The sequence below is a fragment of the Cavia porcellus genome, unplaced genomic scaffold (assembly GCF_034190915.1).
Source record: "Cavia porcellus strain 051 isolate PalLab524CR breed Dunkin Hartley unplaced genomic scaffold, mCavPor4.1 scaffold_10, whole genome shotgun sequence".
Taxonomy (NCBI): domain Eukaryota; kingdom Metazoa; phylum Chordata; class Mammalia; order Rodentia; family Caviidae; genus Cavia; species Cavia porcellus.
This window is the reverse complement of record NW_026947493.1, coordinates 71,146,621-71,172,634: the sequence shown is the minus strand read 5'-3', so window position 1 is coordinate 71,172,634 and position 26,014 is coordinate 71,146,621. Positions and strand designations below refer to the sequence as shown.

The following is a 26,014-nucleotide window of genomic DNA, read 5'->3' as shown; positions in this document are numbered from 1 at the left end:
TCTGTTATCTGTGCTTTCCTTTTGTTCATAATATTTTTACATACTGAAGATTTTTTAATACAGTAAAATATTTGCTTTTCTGGCTTAAGAATTGCATATCACATTAGAAAGGTGTTCCTTATGCCAGGTTATCTTTTAAGTATTTCATGTTTTCTTCTAATATTTTTAAAGGGAATAAAACAGAACAGTAAAATGAAACAAAACAAAACAGTGCTGGACAGGAGGAACTCCACAATCATTACGATATTGCATGTTGTTATCCTCTAAACAGTTACCCAGGCCACCGGCCCCAGGCCTGCACAGCCCAACAACACGGATGTCAGGTCGTTTCCCCAATTCAGTTATTATCACCTCAGACTCTGTTGCATCTGGTTGCTTATGAAGGCAGAGCACACAGGGAGGGTACACAGCTTCCTGCTGCTCCCCCGCCGCCAGCCAACAGTCTTCTAGTACTTTAAAAATTTTCTTTTAAATGGGCCAGGGAGTTAGCTCTGTGGCACAACGTGTACCTGGCAAACACGAGGTCATGAGTTCAATCCCCGGTACCAAAAAAAAAAATAGAATTGCACAAAATTCTTATAAAGAAGTACATTTAGTTACAAAATCATTATAGAAAATATATTTATCTAATGGTCAATTCTTAGGAGTTTATATGTTGGCTTGCTTTTGTTTTGTTTTGTTTTGTTTTTTGCTGTCTGGAATGGAATCCAGGTTCTTGTGCATACTAGACAGCTCTCTAGCACTGAGCCACATCCCTAGTCCATTGTATGTATTGTTAAATATAAAGAAGTATTCAAACTCAGTGAAAAAAATCAAACTGCCTTAGCCAACCCAATTCCCTGTTACCAAGCATTCTTTATTCTGCTATGTTAATTGTGGTGGGGACTTTGACACTTAAATCTGAATCCCTTTCTAAAGGTTTCACTTTGAGAGTTTATTATCTTTATTCTATTAATGTCACTTTAGTACATGGAGTTATTTGACACTCTAAAAGAACTATTTGGGCATAGTGTTCTAAAAAGTTCCTTAATTTTTAACATATACTCCTCCCTTTTCCTCCTTTTCATCTTTCTTTTTTTTCTTTCTTTCTTTCTTTTTTCTTTTTCTTCTTCTCCTCCTCCTCCTGCTCCTCCTCCTCCCCACCCCCTTTTATTTTCTGAGCCAGGGTCTCACTATGTAATTCAGGCTGACCTTGAACTCACTATGGAGACCAGGCTGGCTTCAGGCTCAGAGGTTGGGATTAAAGGTGCTGGGATTAAAGGTGTGCACCACCACGCCTGGCATACTCCTCTTTAAATACTATAATGGTACCTAGCTTACAGAACTGTTATGAGAATAAAGCAGTGTACATATATATACACAAGAAGCTGTTCAAACCACTGTGTAAGTATGTATGCTTCTACTGTTGATAAATTTAGGATAAATAGGAACTCACTGTAATTTCTCTACAACAGTCTGCAGGTAAGTTTAATAGCCTCGATGCCCATTTACAGAATGCAAAATTTCAAAGCAAGTTTGAATGGGGTAGACATGTTTTCTTACTTACTCCCTGATTTGCTTCCAGAAATATTCGCATGTTCAGCTGGCACAACGGGAGCCCCCAAGGCCGTACTTCAAGAGCGTGCTGTGGTGGGCCGGAGCCCTGCTGATGGCCGTGGGAGAGACCGGGAACTTCGCAGCCTATGGCTTCGCCCCCGTCACCCTTGTCGCCCCGCTAGGGTGTATGTCTGTTACAGGTGGGCCATTTTTCTCTGTTGGACAAAGGGAAATGTTAAGAGATCCAAATAACTGGCAAAACAAAACAAAAATATCCCAGACAGCCCAGAAGAAAAAGTCTGTTTCGTTTTCTGAGCATGTTGACTTGGGATTGTGCGTCCAATGTCAGTTCCTCCAACACAATTCCACATCCACCGTGAAGAAGATGCATTTCATAGCTTCCCCACTGACATGGAAGAGCCTGATTTTCAATGTCTGTGTCTTAATAAGTGAATACTAACTGAAAATGCTGCACTTCTGTTTTTAATCATTAGTGGATTATCTAAAAGCATTTGTGGTGCAGTTTTTTATTTTATTCATATGTTAAACTGACATCAGATACAGTTAGTCTTTGATGTCAGGTCTTGACTCCATAGTTTAGCATCGCTTTGACATTAAACATTAACTATTGGTCATTCGACGTTACCATAAGAATATGCAATTTTACAGTGATGTCACAATTAGGTACTTTCAAAATGTGTGTGGTTTACTAAATACATTTAGAAAAGAGTAAAATGAGATGTTGCTAAAGACTTTTTTCAAAAAAAGAGCAAAAGTCACTACTAAAAAGTAGAACAAGTCGCTAAGCCTTGTTAAAAATCAATAAAATCTTTGGTTTTACTCTATCTGCTGCTATGGAAACAGCATATTTCTAAATTTCTTTGAATTTAGAGCCTTCATTGAAATATTATGAACAACCAAATCAAGCATATAATGTGCTCATATATCTCAATTTTCATATTTCTCCTAAAATGGTGTGCTATTCTTAAAGAAAATATAGCTTGAATTGAAATAATATATATTAAAAGAGAATTTCATTTTATTTTGAAAGTAGCTTCCCATTCCTAATCTTTTAAAATGTCCTAAAATACTTTTATGATGTATAATAGTAGAGTATTTTCCAAAACACTTACTTTGCTTTCTAGAAATTTAGTGAAAACCCCTGTACTGATCCTACCCTGAAGAGGCAAAAATTTATGCAGTCATTACCATTTTTTAACATCCCAATAAACCAGCCAAATTGTGCATAGCTTACCTCCTGTTTATTGTGGAATGCACGTTCATGGGCATTCTAGACTTTTAAAAAGTATTCTCAAAATATAAGAAATAACCAATAAAAGATCTTGTTAGATTGTCAACCTGGAACCTTCCCAATTGTCCTGAAAATATGTTCTTATTCTGATTGACTCCATGTAGTGCTGAGCGTCTAGTTTTGTTTCTTACCTTGTTTTTTTTTGGTCAGTCTCCATGAAATCACTGAAGGAAAGTGTCCAGGCATATATCTGGGGAAGGTGGAGGGCACCATATTGTACTGAAGTCCATTTAACTCCTGTCTCCTCCTTCTTCTAGGAAACCCTTTCTGGTGGTGTGTGGGGTGGGGCAGGGGTGCAGGGGTTTGGGATCAGCAGTTTCAGGCCTCCTGTGATGCTGACTGTAAATGTTCCCATCTACGATGACTTCCTGAAGCTCTCATTAGCATAAGTTCCCTACGCTTCCTCTTAGAGGAGCTGGTTCTTCCACTCCTCCTCAGAGCCAGTTCCCCACCCGCTGCCTACACAGATTGGTGTTTGTAAGTGCTGCGGGTCATTTTGTGTGCTCTTAACCCCAATTAATGTTTCAATTTCAGAATACGTTAGCCACCTCCTTCTTGGGCCACTTAAAATGATCCAAAGAGATAAATTTTTACCTTCAAACAGAAGTCACATCCTCCTTTACAGTCTTTGAGAACAGCCATGTGCCCCCATGTGTATCCCCACAGCATTCAAGGGCAGTGAGAAGTTATGCCCAAGTGTCATGGTAAGGGCTTGCTGGTGACTGAGGATTCCCCCAAAGACAACCCCTGCTACCCTGATACTTTACAGCGATTCCCAAAGCTTTATAGATAACTTTATTTTCCAAAAGGCAGGAAGAATTACATCCATACTCCCCCCATCTTGGGAGCCTTAAACCAAGAAATCAAACCCTCTTTGAATTAAAACAATATGTAATATCTGTTATAGTTTTACATGGGAAATTGCATATTCTTTTCCTGTCTTTTCATTTATGTCTTTTGCTTTTCAAGTTAAAAATAAAAGACACTTAAAATCCAGAATACTTTTTAAAAAAGTTTTAGACCTTAAGGCTAAGTGCAAGATATTTTTCTCTACCTTTCTCCTTCTCTTTAGATGGTCTAGTTCACACCAAGACACTGTGTTCCATTTTTGCTTTCTAGCAGTAAGGAGACACTGTGTGGGGTAAACCTGAGCACTAGTTTTATTGAACATATGGTTGCTAGTACGTCAGATCTGTGCTTTGTCTTGCAAATCAAATTCCTTCTTCTTGTGTACATATCAACTGAACAAGAGTGTGCATGTGTATTTACATGTAGTGTGTATATAATGCATATGTAAAATGCATTTATCTTCTCTATGTTTCCAGGACTAGTAGAGAAGAAGCACTATAGTAAAGATTAGGGAGATTTCAGCTTGCTTTCTACTTTCTTCCTGGCTTAAACCATCCCTTTTCTATCCTTCCTTTCCCTGTCTGTGTGTCAGTATTCACTGATGTGCTTGCTTGCAGGCAGTGTTTCTCTGATGTGAGTTTTACAGGTGATTTATAGGTGCTGTGAGAAGTAAAGAATTCCCTAGCACTCAGAGTTCTTCAGTGGAGGTTATGGAACATTGCACAGGCTTCAGTAGTGTGGGCTTCCCAGGCCCCAAAGAAAGGCCCCATCCATGTGCATCTTTCCAGGCAGCTGAGGGAAAACCAGTCTCTAAAACCTACTGACCATCAGTGCTTTTATATGGAGCATCTCAAGGGCCAACAATTTCTGCAGAAAATGCTTTAGGTGATTCACTAGCAGTCACATCCTGCTGGGACTCAGCCTAAAGAAGCCAAGCAGTGGAGAGTATGCAGTGGAGAAAACCCTAGTGCACGGGGAGGCCTGAGCGCCCATGCCTGGCTCTGGCTGTGCGAGAGAGTGTTGGAGGCTTTTTATCCTTGTATCATCACTTTGCTTTTCTCCCCAAAGATCTTTCTTAATGGCCCTGGAGCTTACGCAGACTAAAATGCTAGTGATACCAGCAGTGCGGTTAATTCTACATGTTGATTTGTGTTTCCATTAATTAAAAAAGCTCACTGGTTTCCAATTTCATCTAGAGCCCTGGCTGGCTGTCAGCCCAGTAAATCAGGCGGTAGAATGGTCAGCAGCAGATGCTCCAGGAGAACTCAGCCAGGGATCAGATCTCAGGGCTGACCATGGAGGGCTCAGTGACCCCGTGCAGGTTGTCTGGACCCACCTGTGCCTCAGATTGCTAATGTGCAAACTCAGATCCCACTTCAGAGGTGACAGTGAAGAACTGAGGAAACACAGCCACCTAAGAACTCTATCTGACACATGACAACACTAGCTGTTGTCACTGTGATTTGTGTCACTATCACTGTTACATAGAAACAGTGTGTTACAGTAGAGTTTACTCCCACACCTCAAAGATGGCCGATGGTCAAATTCTCTAAAATGGATGAGCCATTTTCCTTATCTACGCAGTGGCTAACTTACAGGGAACAGAAATGTGGGCTCTTCTCAGATCATTTGCTCAGTCATTAAACAGCAGTTAGCCCTCAATTCCTCCACATTTTCCCACTGAAACATGTTGAGAAAAATACCAGAATTTCCAAATAATGATAAAACCCATCTGAACCCATTAAAGATAAAACCCATCTGAAGAAACAGGCACAGGGGTTTGGAGGAGGCAAAGCACTGGGACGTAGACGTGTGCCAGTCGCCATCTCCACACTCTGGCTTTGCAGCACTTCCATTAACCTGAAGATCGGCCTGGAGGCCAATGGCAGATTTCTTTCAGATCCAACTGCCATGTGAGAATGTGTTCTCACAGAAACTCTTTGCGTAAGTTGGATATTCTGTGAAGTTTGTAGTAAAAGTTTAAACTGCCCATCCTTCTGGTCTAGGTAACCCTTCTTCTCCCTCAGGAGGCCTTTCCTGGCACCAAGAGGAAGTTAACAGCCTAATTCCTCAGTCTCAGCATGCCTACCAGGCCCTCCTCGCACCTGTGTGGTGCCATTTTGTGAATTAGAAAAGGGAGCCCTTTCTCATGACACACATTTTGTTTCTGTCCATCTTTAAATTACAGCAACACATTAATTTAATTATAACAGGAAACTATGGTGGCTTCTGTCAGAAAACTGCCCTGAGAAATAGACAAATCGGCACAGTCTGAGAGGCAGGCAGGGCCCTGGTGCACGACACACCCTGCGCCATTGCAGTGGCCCTGCATCTCCTCGCCTTCAGCGAGACTCGTCACATTCACGGTGACCTGTGAACCCTTGTCCTCAGCATTCACCCAGACCCAGGCGGCCATGTGTGTCTCCACACTGATATCTGCTCTCTCCTGCAGGCAGTGGCACAGGGAAATCACACAGCATGGCCTGTCTAATTGGGCCAAATTTGAATTCTCATAGAATGTTCTGTTAGAGAATATTGAAAAAGAAAAATGCTTGCTTAAAGATTTCCATTCTGGATGAGGCACAGTGATTAAACAGTTCATTCCGAGGCGCTCATGAATATTCACTCAGGTACATAAGCCTGTCCCTGGGGTGTTGGGTTTGAGTCTGCACACATCCACAGTGTGGCCCTCCATTTACTGTTGGTTTTTGTTTATCCCAATGATTGTGGCCAAACGTGCATGAACACTTAGAAACAACTTTTAAAATGACATAGAGGGAAATCGCTGCAGGAACAGGGCAGGAGACAGGAGGCGTCGATGACAGCTTCAGTTCTGTGCCGCTGAGTGTAAGGACTGAGCGTGTTCAGTGGGAAGGTGTTCAGAGAACATACCATCTTTTTCCAAGTCAAATCCTGGTAATATTGTAGAGAAGACAGTTGAAGGTTAGAAAGTAATTTTAATGCGCATCCACTATGCCAGATGCTAGGTAAGGAGGCACATAAACTCGGTATGTTACTTCACCCTGGCCAAGCTGAATCAGAGCTATAAGTAGGTTGAGTTTAGGGCGAATGATATGAAATTAAACACTTAGGATTTTACGTGGAGAGAGAAAACTAATAGTAGCAAGGCCTGCTTGGCCCTAGAATAAGTTCAAAGAAGTGGTCACCCTGCTATTGAACTACTTTTGATTAAAATTAGAGCATTAAAATAAAAAAGAAAGGGAGAAAGAGGCTTAGGACTAAGTTCTTCTTCATCTCTAATTCTCTCCAATATCCTAGCTGTGCCTCAAACTGAAATTCGTGATACGGAATATATGTTGTTTTATGTATTTCTGTTGTGTGGTTATGAAGCCCTAAGCTGCAATGTGTCTGTAATCCATTAGACAATGGTCATATCGTAGCCAGAAAGCCTTGGTGAGGCCTTGCAGAATTCCAGAGAAGTCATGTCAAGCAGAAACTTTGGTCTCCAAGGTTTTTTATTAGAAACAAATGAAAGGAAACACAAGCAGACCAGTGAGTAAGTGACCTGCAGCATTCTACAAAAATCAGTGCCACACATTCCCTGTCCTTTGCATCAGTGAGCTCAGTGGCAGCCTGGATCCAGTCACTGTAGCCCTAAAACTTAGTGGAGACTCAAGACAGCGGCCCTTCCATGGACATTAATTTTAAAGTTTGAAAGGTGCAGAAAATATCCCCTTTTAAGTGGCTCACTGAAATGTCTCTTCACATCTGTCCAAAAACCAGCTTACATAAACTGTGTGGAATAAAAGTCTGACGTTTTAATTTTATGTCTGCTCATACACTCTCAGCAAAAAGCATTCCTGAAGCCTACAGCTTTATTTGAAACATCTTTTCCGCCCATCTTTATTTTTTGAAAATGCCACAAAGTATTCCTAGAGAAATTGCTAATGATGAAGTAATACGCTATTAAATATATTATACAGAATTAATTTTGTCGGTGGTAGTATTTTTACATTTTTGGAGTCTTTTCAAGTTTAATCATCAATGCATGCCAAGAAAAATGTAGAAAAGAAAGGATTATTGTCCTTAATCCAGATAAATTTTCTTCTCTGGAATTATGCAAATTGCTTCCGAGCATGGTTATGTCTTCATTATCTCCAATAAATGGCCATAACATTTTTTTTTAAATCAACATGAATTTCTTGAAACTTTTCTTCCTGGCAATATTGATGGTAGGACAACTTTTCTCTCTTGTATGAAGCCATTTTTCAAAGTGTCATATCTTCAAAGCTTCAAATCCTAACTCTATAGGGTGCAATGTAATAGGAATACTTTTCTCCTTCCAATTCTACAACTAATGAGGAGCGATAACTACAGAGCAGTACCTCAGCGTGGTCAGAGGAGATGGAGGCTGTGAGCTCGCTCTGTGTGTCCACGTGCTTGAGGCTTGATTGTGACTGACATGAAAGTGTTTCTGTGGTTTACTTTTCAGCAGAACAACAAAGTTGCCATTCTAAGTGGTCAGAAACCACAAGCCAGATATTTACATGTGAGGTTCTGTTTGTAACATTATTATGTAAATGTGTTCTTTTCATGTCATGAGGTTGTAGGCTTTTTAATAAAAGAATAGGGTTTTTTCTTCACTATTTTGTCTTCTGCTTCTTTATATTATAAACATACACCCTTGTTTCTTCTAAGATCGTGAAATTTAAACAATAAATCCACTGTCCCACAAGTGAAAATTGAAATTTTCATTTGCAGACCTCACAGAGTTGACATACGGGTGACCTCGAAAGTAAAAGTGGCTGTTGCTGTTTTCTTTGGGATGAGCAGTGCTTTTAAATAATACAATTTCTTATGTTTAAATATTAGACTATGTAACACAAACTCAGTTTTTGTCTTAAAAAATCAGATCTGGTAGCATTAGACTTCCACTGTAGTTGGTTGGGGCCAAATCATGACTGCCACGTTTCAGTGATCTTCTGAAGGTCACCGAATCATTAAATACGAGGTTCTTCAGAAGAGCCTCATAACCTGAGTGGCGTCAGGTGCGTGAAGGACAATATTAGGTTGAGTCCTTAGTAAATCAGGAGCACGAGGAAGCCCAACACCAGAACACATTCCTACCACTGGGACTCCTGCCACACGTTTGGCTGAAACCACCAGAAACTTTTTTTTTTTCATTTTCTCCTGGAAATCTGAATCCGAACACCTGTGTAGGTTATCATCCGTCAACCCTGATCAGAATGAATCTCCATTCTGACTGCTAACCTGAGTGACATCTAATGGCTAAAAAGAGAACATGGCTCACCAAGAGAAGCCAGTGCGTGAAACTGTTGCTGAGATTTTTTCTGCCCAGAAAGCACTAGAACTTCAAGACTTTGTGAATGCATTGATCACACGCCTTGCAGAAAGACTATTTTGCACCAAAGAAAATGCCAAAATATTTTATGTCCTTTCCATGTATGGATAGTATTCCTGCTGTTATTTTTTTTTCTTCCTCATGATTCATGTGGAACCACTGTTTGCATTTTGGTGTTTTTTATTTAACTTTATTTTTAATTCAATCTAAAAATTTTTAATTCACAAAAATTAAATATACCTATAAAGTACAAGGTGATATTTTGACCTATTTGTACACTGTACAAAGATCAAATCAAAGCAATCAACATTATCTGCCACTGCTGGGGATTTAGCTCAGTGGCATAAGCACCTGCCTGGCAAGCCTGAGGTCATGAGTTCAATCTCCGATACCGGAAACAAAATGGTTGCAAACATTATCTGCCACTTTACCTACTTATGTTTTTTGTGGTAAGAACATTTAAAATCTTTTTTGGCAATTAGAAATACATGATACATATTATTATGGCCACCATCCTGTGCAATATGTGTATAGATCACTAAAACATATTCTTCCTGTGTAATAGAAATTTTATACCAATTTCACCATTTTTTGCAAAATCCTTATGTTGTGGAGGTCCATTATATGGCTCTGAAGTCACTGTGTGACACTAGATAATGAACTTAACTCCCTGAGCCTCAACTTTCTCACCAACAAAATGAATGAATAACACTTGTCTCCTTGGACTGTTGGAAGGATAGGAGCTAACTCTTCCATGCCAAACTCTCAGTAGAACATTTAGCTACCATTACTGTGTGTATGTGTTTGCATCATAATCATTGTATTAACGCAGTTTTCTGTCTTTTTTTGGAGACAAGGTCAGGCTGGCCTTGAACTCACTGTGTAGCCCAGGCTGTTCTCGAACTTGCAGCAATCCTCCTGTCTCAGCCTCCCGAGTGCTGTGATTACAGGCATGTACCACTACACCTGGCCTGTTTCCTATCTTCTAAATATCGTGACATGAACACTTTTAATATCACGATGTAATTTTCCCTCATGATTTTTATTGACTACATTGCATTTATTCATTCATTATTGCCGAGCATTTAAATCGCTCTACTTTTCCACGGCGAAATATAGTTTTGCAGTGATAGGCTTTGGGCTGCTCTGCGTTTTTTGGAATACATCCTCGGGACAGATTCCTAGGTGCAGAACTGCTAGGTCAAAGAATTTAAATAGCTCAGTGCTCCTGAGAAGCCTCATGAAATCACTCTTTGGAGCCTTACATCAACTCACAGTGACACTAACGGTGTGGAGGAGCCTGGCTTTCACCGCTTGGTTGTCAGCACGCAGTTAAACTTGTGGGTGGAAGACAGCACCTGGCTTTACCTTACTATTCTATTATTGCTGGCGCAGATGGACTTTTCCTGTATCTGCTTACTCTCATTTGTGAATTACTTGTATTCTTGACCTTTCATTCATCTGCAAGCATTGTGTTTCTTCCCTAGCCATGTGGAGCCTTGAATCACCACTTAGTAGGGAAAGACAGTATCCTCCGTCACCCCTGCTCACACAAACCCTGGTCAGCTGGGGAGCAGAAGACCTGTTTTCTGCCTTTCCCTCAGAGCAACTTGAGAAAACACAAAAGGCACAGCTCGATCTCTGTGCTCTTAAATAACTGGCTATTTATAACAGATTCCAGCAGAGTAGATAATTAGAAACCACTGAGCGTGCATGTGCTTTGTCTCACCTGTCCAAGAAAGAAAACCCAGAGGTAACAGTGAGCTTGTGCGGACCCACAGCACCCAAGCAAGAGCCCAGCTGTCGTCCCAGCCCACCCTGTCCCCTGCTTCCCTGGGCAGCTCCAGGCTCCGGAGTTCTTCCGCGGAACCCTCGACTGTTTGCCTGCTGTGGTGTTTCAAGAAACAAGAGCATCAGGAAATCTTTTGAGCTGATGCCTGTCCTTATTCCATTTCACAGCATCCACATGAACCAGCCTCATCCTTTGCAGCTGAGCATTTCCTTAAGGACAGAGAAATAAGGAGCTGAAGACAGCTCAGCTCAGATGAAGCCCCTTTCATGAATTTCACATACAGACCCCAAAATCAGATGGTTCGTGGGTCAGCTGCAGTAGCACCCTCCACCATCCATTTTCGATAAGCTTGGGGGGAAAAGGTGTCAAGTTTTGTAAACATTTCTTAATTGCCAAGAATAGCAGCAGTCCATTGGCTGTGGGCAGTGAGTTTTGCCTGAAAAAAAATAGCTCGTCTGAATGAAGGGACGTGTTATAAGCCTTCAGACTCCATCAAATGCATAGGACAGCATACATTTTCCTCCTGGTTTTCTTTACACGCATGCAACCCACCTTTTTTTTTTTTCTGGAAAAGTACTTAGTAATTCAGCACCAAGACCAGTGAGCACTCGTGTGGCTTGTGAAGGCCAGATGGAAAAGCGTTCATGAGCCTTGCACTGAAAATGCACACAAAACTGTGAATGCTGAAATAAATCATCAGTAACAATGATAGTTTAATCCCACCTTGTACAAATCTGTTTAATTTGCAGGTGTGCTGTTTAATGCTTTTCAAACTATTGATCTTACAGTTCGTAATATTAGATTTTAGTATAGGAATAATTGTAACCGTTGGTCCCCTTCCCTAGTTGTTTAGTAGACAATGAGTAAGGTTTTAGCAACTACTAGAGAGGATTGAGTTCGATCTCTGCAAAGTTGCATGGAAGTACTTCAGTTTCCCCTGTCCCTTTTTAAAAAGTTAGCAGCTAGCTGGGCATGGTGGTGCATGCCTGTGATCCCAGCACTTGGAAAGCTGGAGCAGGAGGATCACTGCATGTTTGAGGCCAGCCTGGGCTACAAAGTCAATTCAAAGCCAGCCTGAACTGCATAGTGAAACACTGTATCAAAAAGACCAAAAAAAATTTTTTTAATTATCACTCTACTTAGATGTCACGTTATTAACTATTACTTAAGTACTGCCTTTTACTCAGCATACCTCTTATTTACCTATAAATAAATTATAAATAAATATATCATCACTGAATTTTTTACTACTTTACTACATGAATAAAACTAAGAATCATATTATTGTATCTAAAAACTTTATAGAAAATCTCTTTCTCTTAAAACAGATGAAATGTCTTTGAATGAGTATGGAAGTACTCTAGATTTCTAAGTTCTTTCAGAAAGAAAGAGTAACATACTTACATTTCATAAAACTATTCTATAGCAATTGATATGTAGTTTAATGCACATATTTTAAGGTTTTGATTTTGTTTTCGTTGTACAATTATGTCCTTTTTTACTTTCAACCATTAAATTATTTCCCATGTAACATTTCCCCCTCACCCTTCTGAAAAATAAACTTTTTCTCAGACCCGTGGCTTAGCAGCAAAAGCAAAGAGAAATTACATCCGTTCTGCTCCCAGGGAACAGGGATGTGTGGTGTACTTGACAGAGCTCTGGGCCAGAGAGGAAGTTTGGGTGCTGGCCTCCGCTGTGCAGAGGCAGGGGTTGTTGGAGGTGTGAATCCAAAAGTGAGCGCTCAGTCCTCTTTGCAAGTCAGCTTCCCAGGGCCGCTTTAGGACCTGCGCTAGGTGTCTCTGTGTCCCCTGCTACTCCAAATGTCCCCATTCCATGAGAGCAACGTTTCGTGTCTTATCTGGACTCCTTTGCTGTCATGAGGTTGTCATCTCAAGGGTGGCTGTCAGGGAACACATTCGGTGTGTCAGTGTTTCTTTCTCTTTCCCTTGAAAACACTTGTTACCTCATTGCACAAGCAGTTGGGGCTGGGGGTGCGGCAAGATTCTTAGTTTTCATGTCTTTTTTAATGTTCAAACATGTGAAGTTAGTTTCCCCGAATTATTTTGGCCCAAATCTGAAACTGTCCGTGCATTTTTATGCATATCCCAAACTCAGTGTTTCATTTAATGTATCCACACACTGGTTTATCTACAGGAAATCTCACTTTAATACATGAAAGCAATACCACCCAATGAAGCACATGCGTGGTGGACACTTCCCGGGATGTTTATGCTCTGTGAAACTTCCATCCCTGGAACTGTCTGCCTAGAAAGGCTTCGGTGACCAAGATCAACTCAAAAGGCTAGATTGAGAAAAAGATGGGGGAAATGTGACCACCTCAGCTTTTTTTAAATGAAGACTTCTGGGGTTTGTTACTTCATTTTAAATAAATTGTCAGAATTCCAAACACGGTCATAATCAAAGCTAACTGCAGCACCCATTTAATGGATTAGTACACAGACATTAGAATTACGTTTATGAGGAATTCTTAAGGATGTGGCAAATTGTTTTTAATATGGTAATTGAGAAAAAAGTACTATAGCTTGATTTTCACTAAAAGGAAATAAAAATATTAGCATCTTAACTTTAGCTTTCCCTATCTAATGAATTATGTTATGAAATTTTATTCTATTTTTCCTTTTTGAAAAAACAATAATTTGTTAAAAATGTAAAATACAAATTATGTTGTGCATTTTTTTATATTGCTGCAATTTTGAGTTCTCTAATGCTTGTACTCAGAAGAATGGCCCAATCAAAGGAACAAGACAGAAAAAGTTCAACTTATTCCTTGTCCCCGAGGCCCTACCAACAGGCCATGACTCAGCTAGGGAGGGCAGAATAGTCTAGTGACATCAGTCACAACAAAGAAGCTCTAAAAAGTCACAAGGGCTAGAAACTGCAGAGCTGAGATTCCACAAACACTTTTTGTTTCATGGAATAAACACTTCATACTAGATATTAGATACACACTAGAGATCTTGGATGAATAAGAACACATCTGTAAGACTAAAAGGAGCTAATCATCTTTGGGATAAAGACAAGAAAGTAAATTCTAAGTATAATGAAAACCATATGAAGGGGTGATCCCAGCATAAGGCTTGAACGGTCAGTTCAGCTTAGGGAAACTCAGAGGCAGCACTGGAGTCTAGACCTGATCTCAGAAGGAGGGCAAAGTTGTACTTGCAAAAGCAGATGGAGCCCACTTGGGCCAATCCACAGGGCCCTCCATGGTGAATCTGGGAATTATGGTTACCTATTTCAGTAAGGGCGAGTGTAGAACGTGAACGACACAAAGGGCAAATGTGGGAGGAGAACAATCATTTTGAATGTCCCATTCAGTTGGGGGGTCTTTGTCCTGTGGATGACAAGAGGCCATTAAGAGATCTGAAAGCTGTGGGTGTACATTAGATTTGCATGGTGGTGGTGTGGGGAAACCCTGCGTCCGAGGGTTGCCCGGGAAGATGGTCTAGCCAGAGGCCATGCTGGTCGCGGTCTGAGCTGGGGCAGGGACTAGAGAAGGGAAGAAGAGGACGTGGACGTGGCAGAGCAGACTCAGAGCCAGCAGCCTCCTGGGGTGAGTGGGAGGAAGTGGGGAACTGGGGAGAATCCAGACCCTGATTTTCTGAGAGATAGAGGAGTCATTGAAGTGGGAAGGGAAGGAGTAGATGCTGGGAGTTACCGAGCTTCAGTTTGGGGCACAAAGGTCTTTCCCCTTCTCTTTCCTTCCCTTGTACCTCTTCCTGATTTTCCATCTCTTCCTGTATCTTAAGCCTGTCTTTCTTTTTATTTTCTTTCTTTCTCTTTTTCCATCCCTCTTTCTCATCTCCTTCCTTCCTTCCTTTAGTCACTGACTAATCTTTCATCAGTCCCTCCCGATGTATCAGGCACTATCCCGACACATCATCCTGGGTCCTCTGTGAATCAGGCCAGGTTCCATGTGTCTGCAGCCACCACAGCTGCTGGGCATCTCTGTTCAGGACACAGCTAGTCAGACAAAACACATAAAGCGCTTAGCTTCTTCAAGTGATATTGCATAATGCGTCTTTATATCAATCCCACTAATGGCCATTTTCTTTACAGGCAGTGCCATTATTTCTGTTATGTTTCTAAAAGAAAATTTGAGAGCCTCGGATATACTTGGTGAGTAGTTATTAACTGTAACATTGCTTGATCAGAAAACAGTACTATCCATTTAAAACTGTGTGCTTTAAAAACAGAAAAGATACTGACATGAATGCAGATTCTCATTCACAGGTGATCATTATTTTATTTTGGAGCTGTTATCTCCTCTCACATAACATATTTCCATTTGCATTATGATTACTGTGCTTTGGCTATAGCAAATTATTATTTTGTAATATTTTATGCATGTAAAATTTTTATGAAGATAATAAAATTCATCAAATATCTGTGTTACCTAATACACTGTTGCACTTCAAAGGACATATTCAGGACATTGTTTCCTTTGTAATGCATAAGCATGAAAACCATGTAACATTAAGTTCACCAACTAACAGTCTATTGTGTTTCTCTCCTCAAACTGCCTATTGTGTTTAGCTCCTTCTAAACGTAACAGAGGAGGTTGCTTTTCAGATTTCTATTTTGGAAATACAGTTATTAATAAGAAATAACAGTAGCCTCCCTGGTTCTAAAAAAGACTTCTGTGGTACATCAGTGTTATCTTGGTTCATTGTATCTTCTTGCTTTTGTTGGAAATATCATTGGTGAGAAGAATTATAGATTCATATATTCTTCCCTGACAAAACCCTGTTTGAGTTGCTGCTGACATATGGTAATGAATACAGAGACTTTAGGCACTTTAAATAAAACAATGCCTCCTCTCTTCCAGGGAGATCATATTTTTTTAAAGATGTGAGCTCTAAATGTGACACCAGTGTTGGTATGTTCAGCATTTGTTTGCCCTGATCGTGTTTCCCTGGAGCCTAATGTCTTGAAAGTGTTTTCACTTTTTCTTTTCTTCTTTGGTTTGATTCTGCTAGTAGAGTTTTTAGTCAACAATGTCAAATTTTTCATGGTTAAAATGTTTTTCTAAATGCATTCATATGTGAATTGTATCTTTTCCAACACACTATTTTTCTATATTCTATTTTATATGTTGTGGTTTATGGAATCATTTGAGGAAGTCATATGAAATCAGAAATCAAAATGACCAGCACCTGAGTTTTATAAATTAAAAAATTTAAGTTCTACTTCTTTTTTCCACTTATAAATGTCTTAAGGAAACTTTTTTTATTGGTGCATATTTGTGATACATAATGAGTACATTTATCCCAACATGTTAGTACATGTACATACCGTACCGTAATTCTTTTTATTTTTCTTTCCTTCTGTCCTTTCTTCTCCCTCCATCCCTAAGTCCCTTTCCCATCTGCGGAAGGTCTGCCTCTTTGTTTACTTTAAGGAAACTTTGAATCCTTTCATTGAATATCTGTCATTTTTTGTTGTTAATAGTTGATCACTAATATTAATCAAATTTAATGAGAGATACAATGGATATAATGGAGGATTTACTAATTATCTTGAATATTAATGATAAAAATATAATTACATCTGAATCTCTACAATTACAACTGAATTTACAGTCAATGATAAAATATATTCGTAAATAAGTTTTAAAAATCGTGAGCCATGAGCCTTATGGTTAGCACTACTAACATTGGGTTGAGAAATTCTTCTTATGGCGGATTGTCTGGCCTGTACCTAGTAGAGTATTTCACCTAAAAGATGCTTCCAGTGCTCGCTACCTCACTTAGGATAACCAAAAGTGTCTCTAGATGATACTAACTGTCCTCTAAGGGAAAATCATCCTCTGCTGATGGGTAGCATAAAGAGAAATGGCTCTGGCTGGGAAGGTCAGAGAGAATTTTTTGTAAGCAGAGCTATCATTTGAGTTGCTTTGACAGCTACAAAGGACACATAGGCCACATCCAAGGATATGGTGGAGGCCATGCAAAGGGCATGACACAAGAAATGTTAACAGAAGTGTGGAAAGGTACATTAGGTTCTGTTTACTGTTGTACTATAACTGCTCCATATAAGGATTAGGACAAAAATAAATGAAAAGGGTAACTGCGGAAAAGGAAAAAATAGAAATATCATTTCATGCAGATGACTTGATTACAGTATGAACTTTAGCCAATAGTGACTAAACCAGAGGGAATTAGCTCAGCCAATTAAAGGATATAAGTTAACTCCATTTCTATGGATTCGAATCTGGATTCAACTTCTGCTATGGACTGTGTGGCCAGCCTAGTATTACTTAACTTCTCAAAACCTCTGTTTGCAGGCAAATACATAAGATATTTTGAGGATCCAATTGGATAATCGATGTAAAAGCAGTTTGAGGAATGTAAAATGCTCTCACTGTAACAGTTACAATGACTATGGTTACCTTTATTCCTAAGCAACACCCAAACGGTAATACTAACAGTGTAACATAAAGAATAGGAACCTCACATACATATTTACACATGTCAGGAAAACAAACTAACAAAATAAGACCTCAAGTGAATTATATAGGAGTCCTTGATACAAAACTATTAAGTATTCACTCTTGCCAGGTCCTCTGATGTATTTTACGTGGCTTGTACTATTTAACTGCAAGAACAACTCATTTACAGAAGCAAAGTTCGACATTTAGGTTAAATAACTTGTCCAGTGTCATCTAATTAGTAGGCGATGGACTATGTTCTAACAATGGAAACCTGATAAAACCAGACTACAATTGGTTAACATGACTCTCTAGTACCAGCAAGCTGTATGACTTTTGTAAAACTACCTAAGTGAGCTTTCTGAACCTCAGTTTCCTCATCTGTAAAATGAAGATAATGTTACTTACTTTTCCAGAATTAAATGAGTTCATATATTAAAACTCTTAAAGCAGGATCTATTCCATAATAAGTGCTCAAAAATGCTAGCTGTTAGTATTATTACTACTATAATCACCCACCACTATGCTTTACTAGTTAATCAGAAAAAAACCTCGATTAGATTGTCTTTTAAACTTTAGTAATCCAGCTAGTATGTCCCACAACTCTGATTTGTTTTGTTCTTGCCTTCCTAACTGAATGCTTTTTGAGTAGGACTATTTAAGTAACATTTATTTCACACCATCAATCTAAGCAATCTATTCTTACCTTTAAAATGTTGTCCTGGTAATAAAATAGGATTTTTAAAATCCTACCCCATGTCCTTTCGTCCAATGAGAAATATTGCAAGATTATCATCACTGGGGTGTCATGACTCACTTCATACTTAGGAAAGGACTTTTCCAACCTTGCTCAATGATGTGTTGAGGCAGATTTGTTTATTTTGGGCCTTTACTGCTATTGCCTTAAGAAAATTTAGCTCTTTCTGTTAAAAGCAAAATATGCCCCCCTTTTTTTTCTTTTTCTTTTTTTTTAATATGGACCAAAACCAAACAGGGAAAAGAATAGTGGTATTTTTTTAAAGATTAACATATGAGTATGCTAAAAATTAAATTGTCAAAATGTGAGAAGGAAAATCATTTATTTTCCCCTACTTGAAGCAAATGAAAGTTTGTTTTTCATGGTGGAACAAATGAAAATTTCTGGGCCATGTGGAAACAAGCTGAACTAATTTATTGCCAAATGCTGCTCTGTGGCTATGAAGCTTTTCACCACTAGCCTTAAAAAAAAATGACCTCACAAAAGCTATGTCTGAAGGGAATCGCCAGCTATTATTAACTCACTGACAAGCTCTGGACTCTGCTCTGATTCTTAGTGGATTAATAACTTTAAATTATTTTAATGATTATTTTTCCTTTTAAAAACACCAGTTTCTCTCCCTCCAATGAGCCAAAAGCTCTAGTGTTTCCCCTTTTCTTCCCCCTCCATCATCAAAAGCATCAAACCTAATAGTCTGTGAGATCCTAGTTGATTTAAGCCCAGATAATGTCATCAGAGACATAAAAATTACAGTCAGCGCAGCAGCACTGCCCAGAGACAATAACTAGGCCACATCAAGTCACCTACAAAGATTTCCTCCGTGGGAAGTCATGATTTTAATAGTGACATAAAGACCTCCTCCATCCTTCTCACACATCTGAAGCCAGCGTGCTTTGGGTGCAGTATCTAGAATCCAGCTGAATAAAGCATCATTGCCAGTTGAGGGGGCAGATTGGGCATTTTGGTTTCAGAGCTGCCTCAACAATGGAAGCTTTCATGACAGATGTCAGGATGTTTGGATTCACCGCATTGTTGAGATCTCCCAGGCTTCTTTAATCTCGACTGCCGTGAGCCCAATAAACCCGGAGTGACTGCACTTCCAGAAGGGCATTTCTAAATGGTCTGATGAGGAGGAGTCCGGTTAATCTGTGACTCCTGGTATCCCACAAAAGCATTTGTTGGAATCCAATGGATCAAGAGACGTACTTGCAAGAAGCAAACGAACCAGATAGCAATCTCGTTTGGAGTCAGGTTAGCTGGAAAAACTCTGAAGGCTCCTGGAAACCAGGTCAATGCAAGTTCCATAAACTGGAAGATAAGCAGTTAATAATAGTTGGCATCCCACTGGGCAGACTGGGGACAGAATTCAGAAAGATTTCAAGTTTTTGTAATGGGCAAGAGTGGTCTGGGAAACAGACCTTGCTGAGCATGGAAGAGCTGCACACATCAGTCATGAAATGCAAGGATTGCCCACGGCTGGAGCTCAGCAGGCTGGAGCAGCTGGCAAACAGCACTGGCATCAGGATGAACCTGAGTACAGGTACAGGCTCAGTTCCCTGCCATCATAGTTACACTTCATTCCTGCCCATGAGTGTCTACCAGACACTTTTACAACAACAGAACGATAGCCTCCCGAAACAAAGGCTGTGTTCTCACAGCCAGGTCCAATTCAGTAACAAGTATATCCTCCAAATACAAAACATGCCCCAAAATATGACTTCAAAGCAACATGAATGGACAGATATGTTTAGAAAAAATGACAAGCATCATCTCTCAGCGGTTCACGGTGTACCTTACCACATCGGTGGATATAAGTGGTCTTTCAATGGGACCACTTATTCGCTTAACTCAACTCTTCTCAATGTAGTTGCTTTTTTTGGTGGGAAATCCATTTTCTGAAACTACTTACAGGGAAAACCAATTTTGGGTAATGTTCTGACAAATGAACTTTAAGGCCAGAAATTCCATGAGTAGTCAGGAGCCCCGGGCCCTCTGCCCTCCAGAACAGGCTCCTCCTCTCCTGCCAGTCTGTACGCTGGGTAACCCCAGGGGCTCCACTCATGAGGACTCCCACAGACTATACTGTGCCCCACACTTTCCATTAGCAACCTCACTCATGCACGGGCCAGAATGTAACTGTTAAGGAAATAGGCTACCTGGGTTCCAGTCCAAGGACTGAACCTCAGAGCTGGAGAGTCCCAGGCAACAGTCTTTCCCTTTGTGACTCAGTCCCTTCATTTGTCAATTGTGGACAGTAATAGTATACATTTTATGTTGTATACGTTATATATTATATGTTATATGAACTCTATATAGTATATGTCATAGTATAATCACAAAATAATAAATAGTAGTCCCCCCTTATCCACATGTTTGTTTTCTGTGACTTTAGTTGCCTGTGATCAACTACAAATCAAGCATATTAAATAGAAAATTCCAGAAATAAATAATTCGTAAACTTTAAATACTTTTATGAAAGTATATCATTGTAATTATTCTCTTTTATTGTGATTCATATTGTTTATTGTGATTCCTATTTTATTATGCCTAACATAATTAAACTATCATAAGTATGCACATGTGGAGAAAAAACTATTTTTCCTTTTTTTTTTTTGCCTTTTTGAGACAGGGTCTCACTATGCAGTTTAGGCTGGCCTTGGGCTCACTTTGTAGCCCAGGCTGATCTCAAACTTGCAAATGATTCTCCTGCCTCAGCCTCCCATGTGCTGGGATTACAGGAGTGTACCACCATGCACTATGTGAGATTTCAGAAGCTTTGGAATGTATCTGTCATTGATAAAGAATTTGTCATAACAATAAAATGTTATGTATAAAGCATTTAGAATTTGGTTCAGAGCATTATCTATTACAGTTTTTGTTATCAGCACATTTTAATATGTCAGCCATACTTGTTTATGAAATCAGTAGTTTTGAGAATACCACCTTAAAAACAAGGGATACTGTGCCATGTCATACCACCCCCCAGGAAACCTAGTGCATCACTGTAAAGAGCAGGGACTTGCTTGTATACCTGTTGTACACATAGGACAAATTTAAAGGAAGAAGTATAATGATAAATGTGAAATTCCCACTAACCCACTTTAAGTAACTTGAGTTGTTCTTGGTGAGAAAATGGAATTGCTGGTGGTTTGGGCATGAGGGTGGAGGATAGGGCCACATCCCCGAATTGTGGGTGGCATCCAGCTTCCAGGCATGGCCTGCTCAGCTGCATGGCTGCTCTGTTTCCAGTTCCCTCCAGTGTCCAGATGCTGGTGCACCAGGGCCTGAGGTTAGCTGCGGGTAGAATAGAGCTGCCACGTTTGCTTCTCCAGCCTCGGTTAATATTAGGTCATTTCTGTCTTTCTGTTTTCTTTTAAGATGAGTAGGAAGTAGTCTTCATTAAGCCACAAGAAGTCACCAGCCATTCCTTCCACTGTCAAAGTGAGCTCTTGCCTCCTTAAGGACAGCCCCAGTATGGGTCCCTGTCCATTTCTGGGCTCTGCTGTCGGAGACACAGTTATAGATCCACTTGCAGGCAGAACTGACATGTCCTTGACTCGTGACAGGCAGTCAGCATCCTGAAATGGATCTGTCCTAGGTCCTCTGTCACATCTGGCCTCCAGGTGAGCTTCCAAAGTATCCTGCTGCCCAGAATGGCCTTTTACAGAGCCAAATTCCTGGGGTATGATGACTTAAGTCATACCTAGAGATGAGACTGAGTTACAGCTGGATCAGTAACTTGTTTGAACTTCTGGCTAGCAAGTAGCAGTGAAATTTGAATTTGTCAGAAGCAATTTCAGCTGGATTAAAATTGCAGGATCCAAGGCTTGACCCAAAATGTAACCACTCCAGTGGGCCAGGAGCACATTCCTGCTGCCTGCTTCCTTTGGATCTGACATGTCCCTATCACGTCTTTGGGCAAATGAATAGTAGGTATGAAGAGGGGCTGTGAAAGTTTGATTACAAAACTATTAGCATTTTATTTATTTTTCACTTTGCAATAAATGCAATAAAGATACACATTAATAGAGTATACACAAAGGGCAAATGTGGAAGTTCAGGTGAAACAGGGAGGAATGTGTTGGGATGTACAAACAGATAATACTGAATATTAAGTTAAATATATACTACTTCCTCCGTATCATGAAATACTATGCAGACCTAAAGGAATGAGATGTGCCTACATCTCCTCTGAGAAGTTAAGTGGGAAAAAAAACCCACAAAATAGTATATATATGGTTTTATATGTAAAAGTAATACTCTTTCACATGCATGCATATATGCATAAAATATCTTAAAAAATGATTTTGAGAGCTAACAATGCCAGTTAACCTTAGAGAGGGAAACTGGGACCAACAGGTGGAAAGACTGAAATTTTCACTGATTACCTTTATGTGTCTCTGAGGTTTTATGCCACATACGTATATCATCAACTAAAAATGAAACTAAAACACAAGAAAGTTAATTGACACTAGGCGAAATGAAGAACTGTTAGAGGAGCTTAATGTATAATAAACTTAGACTTCACAAAAGAAAACAAGGTGTCTGAGACTGAAGTACATTCAAAAGCTTTATGCTACTGACTATACACAATTTAGAAACCACTTTTAAAAATCCCTTCCTTGAGGCCATTTGCAGACCAGGGGTAGAGAGAACAAAGTGACACCAGCAAGCAAGCCCAGTGTGGGAACCAGCGCCATGTGCGGGCTGCTGCTGGACTGGAACAGACAGACCCCAGCCCCTTCCAGCACACAGCCTGGCCAACAAGAAGTACCAATCCCTTCCGCCATAAGCAACAGGTTTATCCAGAGAAACAGGCTGGGATGATAGCTATGGAGGTGAGATGCAATTGGATGCCTGTGGTGCTCTGGTGTTTCACTAACACTGCAGGGCTAGGGCCAGTGGTCTGATCACAGGTTCAGATGATAGAGGTACTCAGTGTGGCATCCAGGGGGGTCTCCTTCTGAGGGTTTGCAGCCATTGTTGATTCCTTGTGGTCTTGTTTTGAAGTCCTATGTAGTTTCCATTGTTTTATTGGGTTGGGTTTTATTCTGATTTGTTTTGTTTGATTATGTCCAATCTGATGGCAGGAGCAGCTATTTCAAAGACAGCAAGATACGTTATGGTGGCAATCTTGGATTTACTATCGGCTTATTTTGAAGTGCTTTAGTGTATTCATTGTTTTGTTTTAATTGTTTCTATTCTATTCTGTTCTGTTTGATTTTTACTATGACCAAAGTTATCTGCAGCTATTCTGAAGACATCAAAAGGCATTATGGAAACTATTGTTGATTTTGTAACATTTTGAAGGCCTGTATCTTTTACACAGGTTTGTTTTGATTAATTTTATTCTGTTTTATCCTCTTTAAAATAAATAAATAAATATGCAAATATCTTCCTTGGACCAGAGATGTTGCTCAGTGGTGCAATGCCTATCTGGCAAGCTCAAGGCCCTAAGTTCAATTCCCAGTACCAAAAAATAAAATAAAATAATAAAAATCCCTTCCATCCAACCTAATTCAGAATAACTATATTATATAATCTTTTTGTCCCAAGGAAAAGGGCTGACCAGTAATTTTCCCCCATGATCTTATATATGATTTTCATTATTTTGCTTTTGTTGCAGTGTTTAATAATGTATACTGTTTTTCACTATAAAAGTTCTTATTAGAAATAACTTCAAAATTATGTATATAACCTTTGTCTTCACAAAGTATTATAGAATAAATTTTTTAAAAACTTGTTTATAGCTTCTAAAATATCCTGAATAGGCACTGTGTAGCTTGTGTGCAAAACCCCAACGCTATGAGGCTGGAGATACAGCTCAACGGTATAGCACCTGCCTGGCATGTGAAAAGTGTTCAATTCTCAGTACAGAAAAATGAAAAGTAACCAACGCTATCCATTCTTAGAAACTAGTGTTCAAAATGTAAATCATGCTGTGAGGAGGATTAGGAAATTGGTGCCCTCACACCATGAGACTTTGTACACAGCCTAAATTGTTTTAGGTTGGAATCAATGCTGATTGTAAATTATATCCACAACAATGCTGATCTCAGTGATGAAATGAGCGGGATAATGTTTTCAAGTGTGGCACCTGAAAAATGCTACTATCACCAATTTATCCCAGGCTGCTGATTATAGGTAAATAAGCAGTTTTTAGACGTATCTGAAAGGCAAGTCCTCCTTTCCGCCCTCCTGTGGTGGCCACGCCTCCCACCCGCATTCCCTTCATCTATTTTTAGTAATGCTTAACTGATGATAGGAACACACTCCTGTCATTGGATTTCTGATGTCATTTGTTTTTACTAAGCTGATCTTGGAATTCTAGATCCTAGGTATGATTAATTAAAATGTAGGCCAGTGATCACCATTGTTCCTCCTGCTAAAAGGACTCCAGTGAATGCAGTTTCCGAGGGTGACATCACCTGTGTGGGTATAGAGCCGCCTGAGATGAGTAGGTGGACTTCACTTCCGGGACCCAGGGCCACCGTGATTTATTGGCCCACGTGGAAACAGTCAGCCTGTGGGAGGGGTTTTCAGGTCTCTACATGCACACGGTCTGACCAGCTCTACCCTCTGGGAAAACTTCCCTAGGAGGCCAGGATTCACTGGGACAACAGAGGGAAACCAAAAGTTACTTCCTGCTCCATCCATGCCTGGGCTTGAAGATAACAGCAGGCCAGCCTTGAAGATAACCTTTCAGTGAACCTGTGATACTCTCTAAGAGTGGTTTGATGAATCATATTTTTATAGGGTGGGACCATCCATGGCTTGACAACTAGCGCTCCATCTCTAAGTGATGTTTGTATCAACACAAACCTGAGTGTCCCTTGTCAACTTTGTCTTTTTGTTTTATTTAAGGTATGACATTGGCCATTGCAGGAGCATATTTGTTGGTGAACTTTGCTCCAAATATAACTCAGGCTGTCTCAGCAAGAAGAGTACAGTATTACTTTGTTGGCTGGCAGTTCCTGATCTATGTGGTAAGAACTATAGATATTTTATTATCGAGACCACCAGCACCTCCAGGGGTTAGAGGACTGATACAACCTCTTCCTGTCACACTAATAGCTTATAAAACGTAAGTGTATTTGACTAATACTTTGAAATGCTGAGTCAACAGTAGAAGCATCTTCAAAAGAGTTCTTTTTGAGATCCATGCAGTAAGAGAGGAATAGGCAGCAGGAATACAAGCCTGAGTGATATGTAAAGAAAAAACAAATCGTGCTGCTTTAGACGTTTACCATTAACTGAAGGTTTTAATTTTATAGTCGCGACTATAAAAAGGGAACTGTGATAGAAATGGTTGATATATAACTTGTTAAGGAAGTCAACTGAGATTAGAGAATAAGACTATTCTAGAAAGAGAGTGTTATAAGAAGAAAATTGGGATCATCTGGCTGGGTATTTAACCAAGAACTGAATTGGTAAAATAGTACATTTGCTAAAAGAATCAAATCATATTGAGCTATACATTTTTAGGATTCACAGTGACCTCAGAAAGCTCCCTGTTCCAGGCCTCTGTCATTAAAAGCACAACAGTGTGGTCCTACTTTATGTGGCTAGCAGGTAAAAGTGTGACATTAAAGCCACGAATTGAAGCCGGATGCCTTGGAGCAGACCTGTAATCCCCGTTATCACAAGTTCGAGGCCACCCTGGATAACTTAGTGAGACCCTCTCTCAAAATAAAAAGTACCAGGGATATAGCTCCGCGGCACAGGGCTTGCCTCGCCTGCATAAGCCCTAGACTTAATCCTAGCATGGGGGTGGGGTATGACACTGGCATTTACCGGGACATACTGTCCGGTGACCTCTGCTGAAGTGTAACCCAGGATAATACAGCAGCAATTCCTGGTCTGTGACAAGAATTCCATGTATCCCACTGTCTCTGACTGTCATTCTGGCCACTGGCACACCAATATTCAGATCCTTTCACTTTATAGTCTCATTCTTTCCTCCTTTCTCTCACCCTACAAGGATACTTAGGTTC

At 40.0% G+C, this 26,014-nt stretch overlaps 1 protein-coding gene across 1 annotated transcript in view; it reads left to right on the top strand.

Annotated features, from left to right (window-relative positions):
• Window positions 1-26,014, top strand: part of Nipal2 (NIPA like domain containing 2) — a 78,465-nt gene that overhangs the window by 25,077 nt on the left and 27,374 nt on the right. The window contains exons 3-5 of the mRNA XM_003479881.5: window positions 1,565-1,736; window positions 14,893-14,952; window positions 24,885-25,006. Coding sequence (XP_003479929.2) covers window positions 1,565-1,736; window positions 14,893-14,952; window positions 24,885-25,006 — 354 coding nt within the window. The remainder of the gene's footprint in view (window positions 1-1,564; window positions 1,737-14,892; window positions 14,953-24,884; window positions 25,007-26,014) is intronic.